The sequence below is a fragment of the Dermatophagoides farinae genome, chromosome 3, assembly GCF_024713945.1.
Source record: "Dermatophagoides farinae isolate YC_2012a chromosome 3, ASM2471394v1, whole genome shotgun sequence".
Lineage (NCBI taxonomy): Eukaryota > Metazoa > Arthropoda > Arachnida > Sarcoptiformes > Pyroglyphidae > Dermatophagoides > Dermatophagoides farinae.
The window spans coordinates 2745166-2754137 of NC_134679.1; the positions used below are offsets into that span (position 1 = coordinate 2745166).

An 8972-nucleotide genomic window follows, 5' to 3' on the forward strand; every position below is an offset into this window, starting at 1 on the left:
ATTGTATTGTCGTAGGAAGTCCAATTTTCCTGACAAGAGTTATATTTTTAGTAGCGATGTATTTTTTCTATTGTTGCTAACGGGAAAAAAAATTAAAATTTTGATATTTTTCATTAGAATTATGTTCAAATTATCATCAAAAATTTTTTTAATTATTTCTTCCAAAAGTTTTCAATTCAATTTCTTTACATTCACAATAATTCTATTCAATTATTGCACATTGAGCAAAACTTAATTCAGCACATTTCAAAGTTTTAAAACATTTCAATGGATTCGTTAGAAGAAGACATTTGTATGCAAGATCCAAACATTGATCACTTAAATGAACGGCTAAACATTTGAAAAAATTGGCCACAACTTCAATTGGACTTGGTATAGCATTAATGGTGCCTGACCATGGCATTATTAATGCCAACATCAAAAACATCAAAACGGTCAAATCTATGAAAAAAAACGATGATGATTAGTGAATTATATATAAGATAAAATATTCTCTTACTTTTCATTTTGAAGTTTTTCAAAGATGAATCTTTTCAGAATTTTTTCAGGATCGCTAAATAAAAATTAAAAATATCACCAATTGTTTGTGTGTTTTTATACCAATATTTTCAATGATAATTCAAATCTGGATCAATGTGATGACATTGAATTCAAAACAACAACCGGAAAAACCATGTCAAAGATTAGTTACCAAATAGATATTGGTGATGACCATTGAATGGATGACACTGAATTAGGTAATCCAATACTACTAGATAATGTTACTTCTCCACATTTTAATGTCCATTGTTTGACCATACAAACAAAAAAAAACCAATCACATTTTTCATGGTTACATCATTCGTTAACATAAGAGGTAACGTTTCATTGATAATTGAACATTGGCTGTTATTATGTATGTCATCATGATGGACATTAACGATATCAAAAATATAATTCAGTCCTTGGCACGTCCAAATAAATAACCAAGAAAATAACTAACGTTACATGACATTTATACAAAACAAACCACGAAAATAAATAAATTTTATCGTTTTCCTTGAAATTTTCAAAAACAAATTGCAGATGGCAGCTCTGATTGTTTGTTATAAAAAAGAACAAAACTTGCATTTTCATTTCTTCATGTCAAAGCGTTTGCACGAAATTTCAAACTTTTTTTTTCCAAACACACACGCCCATTGTTTTTTTCAATCATCGATTATATCCTAAATTCTTTTGAACGTAATCAATAATTCATAATTTGCAAACAAAAGATGATTATAATAGATGAACTGAAAAAAATAACCTGCAACTATAAATTTTACTATACTATAACGCTAAAAAAAGGTATAAAAAACGTAATTTTGAATCAAAACTCAGATTTTACTTTTTTTTATTGTCGTAGGGTCGCCCATAGAACAATCACATACTTGACAAAGGAAATTTTTGTTTGTTTGTCATGGCCTATCATTTATTTCCATTGGACACAAATTTTTTGATTGGTTTAACTGAAAAATTCGTTTTTTATGGCTACCAATATAATCAGTTTATTTTTGTTTTTTTTATCGTTTCCGTTATTTGTTTTCGGCCATCATCATTTTCAAGGATGAAATCGTCATCACCGGCTTATAATGATAATGATAATAGCGGTCCTGATGATGACCTTTTTTCAAACATATTTGCTTTTCATGCTTTCGGTGATTATCATTCAAATTATCATTTTATCGTTGAATTTTCAATGAAAAAAAAATTAAATTTTGATCGATTCCATTTCTGTTCATTTAATTCAACCAGATTTGAAGATTGAAAGCAAAGTTTTTTTCTGTGTTTATCGTATTTCTTTTATTTTTTGGCTTATTAAATTAAATGACACACACACACACACACACACACACACACACACACACACACACACAGACACACAAAACGCAAAAAAACCTTAAATTATAATCGATACATTTTTCTCTTTGCCAAAAATATCGCATTTTTCGCAATCCATTTACTCATATACATTCCATTGGTTTATGGAGAATTACCCACATACACACACACACACACACAGAATATTAGTGTTCCAAACTTTGTAGATGAGCTTTTTTTTGTACATCACCCATACATAATATCACAGTATGATGATCAGTAAATTAGTTTTCCACATACACACACACGCTGAAAAACGCGGGCACAAATACGGACACGGATACAATGATCATGTATTATCGTTGTACATTTGTAACTAAAGCAATGCAACAACATCATTATTACATTAATTATGATTTACACATTGTCAGATTTTTTTTTCTCTGTTCATTCATTATGTGTGTGTAGTGAGTGTGTGTATCTACAGAATTCTACAGAATGCTCGCAAAGTTCAGGTTTTTTTATTTATTCTTTTCATCATCCATTCCATATGAATTGATCATTTTTCAATAGATGAATGAAAATAACTTTCAAGTCAATTATTCTTTTTTTTGTTTTCATTGAGTAATAATTTTTTCTTTTACTAGTTTTTTTTTTTGTTTCTTGTGATAAAATTCAACTCGTATTCATTAATCGTATATTGATGATTTATTTTCTGTGCTGAAACAATGTTTAGCTGAAACAAAACAAAAAAAAAATGAATTACAAAAAGAAATTCATCATCAAAGAATAGAGGTAAAGGCCATGAACAAAAAAAATTTCACTGAATAAAAATTATTCTTGCTATAATCGTTGAAATTTCATCAATTTTCAGTAATCGATAACAAACTGTTTTAGAAAAAATTGTTTATAAAATCGAGTCACATGGTGATGACATTATTTGCACATACATTATTGTTGTTATTGATCCGGATATTTAGTCGATAGTGGTAGATGAGAATTTATTTATGAATAAAATCAACAAAACAAAACGCCCACACACACATACACACACACTCACAGAAAAAAAATATTTACTATAACAACCATCAGCACTAATAATAATCAAATTATATCATCATTATCGACACCATAATCAATTGATTTTTTTCTCTTTATCACATTCAAATCCATCTGTATTGTGTGTTGTTTTTTTTATATGATGATATTTTTGTAATGAAAAATTGATGGCCTTACAACAATATAGTCATTATTTCCATTACCAAAATCCACAACAACACAATGATGATGATGAATAAAATAAAATTTCACAGAATCACTGAAACAAAACAATAATGGCATTGAAATGAAGCGAATATAAAATAAATTCATACATCGACACGGATGCAGAAATTTTCAAAATACAAGCTATCATAATAATTAACTTGATACTAATATTTTTGTTTGTTAAAATGAATATAAAATAGAATCACTGACCTAAATGTTTCCATGATTCATGCATTTTGTGTGTGTGTGTGTGCGTAATTTTCTCATTTTCAATCATTCCATTCCATATACATTTCACACAATTTACTTAGTACATCATTTTACATTTGATGATAAAAATTCATCAGAATGAAAAAAAATCCGGTCTTGATGTTCCAAAATCTCAAATACATTTACATTTATCGTGAAAATATGGGCATTAGTTTTGTTTTTCATTTGTTGTGTTTTTTTTTTGTTTTTTGTTTTGTGTTTTGTTGGCAATGTGTGGATAATGATGATTATAACTTACTTTCGATCATTTTAATGGTCGATTTGTTATGATGATGATGATGATCATCATCATCATGTTTGACTTATATAACAGTTATTGTCTCATTCGAATTTTTTTTTCTTTCTTGTTTCACCAAGAATATTTTGATATATTTAATAATGGTGATGATGATGATGATAATTCCTATGGCTTTTAGTTCATTGAATCATTGAGATAGTGAATATGAATATCGTATTTATTGTTAGTTGTTTCTTGTGTTTGGTTTTTTCCTTATTTTTTTTTGTTTCTTTCTTCATTGCCTCTTCCTTTATTTCGTCATAATGATGATGATGATGATGAAGATATAATTCTTGTGGAATCCATTACACTGTATTTGTCTTCATCTGTATTTTATTTCAGGATCTAATAAAAAAATTTTTTTTGTTGTTGTTGTAAATATATTTATATAAAAATTACGTGAATTGTTTGGATAAAAAACATTAATGTTATATATATATAAATTTTGGCAGTACATATGATATAGTCATTGAACAAATTAACCAATGAACATCTTCGTACACACATATAAGCCGAACAAACAAATGAAATGAAATGAATATAAAAATCATTGACCACCAAGATCTTTTGGCTTGCCTATATATATACATTATTATTTCGTCAGAGAGGTAGAAACAGATTGACTTTGTATTTTATTTTTTTTATATCAATTTGATCCGGAGAAACGTGATCAGTAATCATTGTGTTTTCTTTCGATCTTTACTTGTTTGTGGTGTGTGTGTGTTAAAGTCATCAAGATGAAAAAGAGAAAAATTTGCACTCAAAGTCTACTGAACCATTGATGATGATGATTATTATTATTTGTTGGAGGGAAAACTAACCAAAGAAAAAAAAATTTAATATCATTAAATGAAAAAAAAGTAAAGAAAAAATAAAACTCTTGTGTGAAAGCTTTCTGGTGTGGAAGAAAAATTAATTTCACATCGATATCAACACCAATGAACAACAACAACAACAACAAAAATTAAATAAATGATGATGGGAATAGTGAAAGAGTTCTTCAATTTATTCAGTCTATTCTTTAGACAACTTTTTGTTGTTGCTGTTGTTGTCTTTTGATCATTGTAATCGTCGCCGTTTTGTTGTTGTTTGTATTGTATTGACAACATCAACGGAATTTTCTTTTACTCATTTTTTTTCTCCACACAGTATCTCAACACTACAAAGTCAATATCATCTTACAATCTCTATATCCTGATTCTGTTATCCTGTTATTAAAGTGCCAGAAACAATAATAATCCCTATTAAATTTTTCAGCCCTTCAATCTTTCAAACACTTTTTCTTATTCTTGTTTTTATCATTGAAATTTTCTTTATTTTGTTTCTGATAGTTAAAGTAGTGTGTAACCGTTATATAACTATTATAGTTAGGTTGAATTGTTGTTTGACACATAAACATCATGACAACGGCGACCATCAGTGGGAAATATTGTTTTTATTGTAAGAATAGATAATAATTGTGGCAGAGACCATAAGATGATGAATTGATAGAAAGAGAGAGAGAGAGAAAGAAAAAGGATTGATCCTTTTTTAAAAAAAAAATCTCACACTAATTCATATGATATTATTATTGGTATCTGGATCGATGAAACATATTTACTTATATTATATAGTGGTATATTAATGTGTGTGTAGATTTGTTACAATGTACATCATCAATGTAATCATGTCATTCGGATTCTTGTCATTCTGGTTTATATATACAACCAAAATATTGTATTTTTATGTGTGTATAACACATTGATGATGATTTTTTTTTCGGGTGACACATGTTAATCTTTTTGTTCTTGTTCTTTCTTGAACCATAAGTTTTTCTTCCGACCAATCATATATATCCTAATCGTGCAAAAAAAATTGAATTGAAAGAATGAGATTTTCTTTTTTTAACGAAATTTCACATTTTTTCCAATTAAATTGGAAGCTGTTACATAAAATTTTTTTTGAGTGATAAAAAAACGTTTTTTTTTTCTTTTCATACTCCACTTTCATACACATCACATTGGATGATGATACATTTTCCGGAAAATCCTGGTCAACAACGAAAACAATTATTTAAAGATTTTGGTTATAGCAAATGTTTTTTTTTTGCAGAGTAAACGCACAAGAAAAATAGTGATTCTGTTCACGAGAATTGACGTGAACAAATTTACTGTAAAAAAAACACTGTACACACAATTTTTTTGTCTCTGTTCTTCTCTGTATCAACAACAGAACATGGTGTGAAAAAAAAAAAAAATGAAAATCGCCATCATCTTGATCATGATGATCATGTTGAATCGATCAATATGAAAAGGAAATATATGGTTTTCCCCCCCCCAAAAAAAATTGCACAATCCTATTTGTTGATGAAAAAAAATTGAAATAAAAGTATTCTTTCCAAATAGAAAACAAAAATAAAAAATTTAATATCCTGAGGAAATATTAAATGATAACTATGAAATGAAAAAAAAATGATTCGGACGAATGAATCTATCATATAATGTTCTATTGGCAACCGCAAAAAAGTAATTCGTTTGTGTTGTAAAAAAAAAATTGGATCGTAAATGCCCAATTATAACGGTTTTTAATCTAATCAAACTCATTATCATTGATGTGAGGCAAAAAAAACGTTTAAAATTGAATTGTGAATTTATGAAAAAAAAATTTATACAGCTCTTTAGTCATTTAGAATTGAAGGTACGAATTTTGGACAGGCAACAACTATTTGATAACAATCTTGTGTTATCAAATATGAAGAATTAGTTTTTCTTTTGACAAAATAATGATAAAAATCGCTAAGATCAAAAATTGTCGTCTGTATTAAATATTATCAAAAGATAAAATTGATTACATTAACAAAGATGCTTCCCGTTTCTGTAGTTGCATTCATTCATCATCATATAGTGAAACTTAACCGGCAATATTTAAGATATGTGACATCAAATGATTTATGTCTATGTTTATGTGTGAGTATGTGTGTGTGTGAAGTTTGAGACTGTAAATCATGGTCCAAATAACCCGTATATAACAACAATAATAACCAAAAGATAAGTTAAAAAACAAAGAGTTTTATATTCTTATATCTACTAGGCTTTTTTTCTATATTCACATTGGTCATATATATTGTAGAATGAAAATGATGATTAATTATACATAATGTAAATGTATACAAGTGAAAATTCGTCATCATTTCATAAATAAAAAGAATTCTATAATGTAATCATATCAAAGTACGTCATAACATTCCATCATTCTATCATGAATGATGATGAGCTTAATAATAACAATGAAAAAAAACAAAAGAAATATCAAGAAATAAAAATACGAAAAGAAATCTTGCAGAAGAAAAGAAAAACTTAATTAAGTATATTTTAGTCCTAACAAACACACACACACACACACACCCAAACAAAAAGATAATATGAACAAATTAAAAGAAGACAAGTAGAGACAACAACAACAACAAAAACAACAAAAAACTTTGAGATGCCATGAAAGAAAAAGGTGAAGACAATCTGCTACTGTGTATGCATACACATGTGTGTGTGTGTGTGTTAATTTTGATTCTTTTTATTTTTCTTTCTAGTTCTATATCATATCGGTTGTTTGTTTTTTTTATTCATTTTTTTTTAGTTACTTTGGTCATTCATAGTTGTATTTTAAGATCAGATCTTTGATTTTCCATAACGACTATAGTGGAATTTGCTTGTGTTTGATCAATCAATTTTTTCATGACTAGATCATATATAAAAATCCTTGTAGAATATGATAATCTTCATAACCAAACAGAATACAAAAGGAAAAACCACAAAAAAAAAGTTTTCCTTGAACAATAAAATCGATAATAATAATAATGATGATGATGATGAAATTTTTCAAAACATATTGATGATCTAAACTTAAATAAGCAACCGACATTTTACACAAATAAAACTTTGGTTAACTTATTTTGAAAAAAAAATTCTCGATTATTATGAAATTAAAAATTGAAAAATTTTCGTGCAAGAAAAAAAATCCATTCAAACAACCACAAACCAAATTTTTGCACCATTAAACATCAAATTATCTAATTCTTTTAAAAATGGCAATAACACGCTTAGATTTTTATTCACCCATTTTTTTTTGTTTTGTTTTGTTCATTTTTATTTTAGTTTGAACAATTTTCTCATTTGCATGTGTTCTTTTTTCTAAAACTTTATTCTTTTCAAAAACTTTTTTGTTTAATGTTTTCGTAATTATTTTCATTCGATTTTCTTTTCTTTGTTTATTCAGTGTTTGTTTTTTCCGAATTCCATTTGGAATTTTGTTTTTTTTGTAGTTGTTTATTCATTTAGAATTTTTTTTTCTTTTTGATAGATCAATAATATAGTTTTTGGAATCAATGATGATGATGATGATGATGATTATACTGATCCATGACGGTTAATGATAATAGAAAATTTAATGGTGAAGGTTGATGCATCCACAAATAAAAAATCCATTAGGCAATAAACCAATTCGTGGATTTAGTAAATTGTTTTTTTTTTTGCATTTGAAAAAAAGAATTCCCAAGAAAACTCTGTTTTTGTCAAAATTACGAAATGAATTTTTTTTTTTTTTGATTGAATGAAAAGCATGAAAATTTTATATATATAATTCATGAGTCATTCGGTTAATTATTTCTATTGAAAAATTAATACATTTCCAATTATCGAGATTTAATCATTATTTATGCAAAGAAACAAAAAAGATAAACTCGTTCGATAAAATAGGAAAATGCCCACAAGTTTATTATTAACAATTATTATCATTAGAAAAAATTATTATTTCATCTGTAAATGAAAATCTATTTGAACGAAAAAAAAAATCAAACAAACAAATTGCATTCACTGTCAATGCCAGCCATACTTTGTGCATGGAATGTATCATTTCCATGAATTCAAATGTCTACTACTTTTTCAAACAATCAAAACACGCTAAATGAACAGCAATGCAAAAAAAAGGATAAAATGGTTCCAATGACAAAAAAAAAGAATTGCCGATCCCAAAGTAGCCGAAAAAAAGCAAAAAAATCTTTGAATCCATGGAACAACAATTTTAGGGTTGCCATAAGCTTCTTTACGCATTTTTCATGCTCACACACAAGCAAGCATTTGAAAATGGAAATATTCCAATCATGCTCGATACAGAATAAAGATTCCTATGAACCAAATGCGACCACTCTATACCAACAGTGTTCACTATTTTTTTTTCAATGATTTTTGTTGTCGTTGTTGTTGTTGTTGATGATGTTGTTGTTATGAAATTGCGCGCGTTCTAATCATTCTGAATTTTGCAACGAATCCTGACACACACACACACA

At 27.4% G+C, this 8972-nt stretch overlaps 1 protein-coding gene across 1 annotated transcript; it reads right to left on the reverse strand.

The window, feature by feature from the left end:
• Positions 1-130: 130 nt before the first annotated feature.
• On the reverse strand, positions 131-588 carry LOC142597434 (uncharacterized). The gene is made up of 2 exons (XM_075729816.1): positions 500-588; positions 131-441 (listed from the first exon to the last, which is right to left on the reverse strand). Exons 1-2 carry the CDS (start codon positions 504-506, stop codon positions 203-205), a joined length of 246 nt encoding a protein of 81 aa, XP_075585931.1. The 5' UTR covers positions 507-588; the 3' UTR covers positions 131-202.
• Positions 589-8972: the final 8384 nt, after the last annotated feature.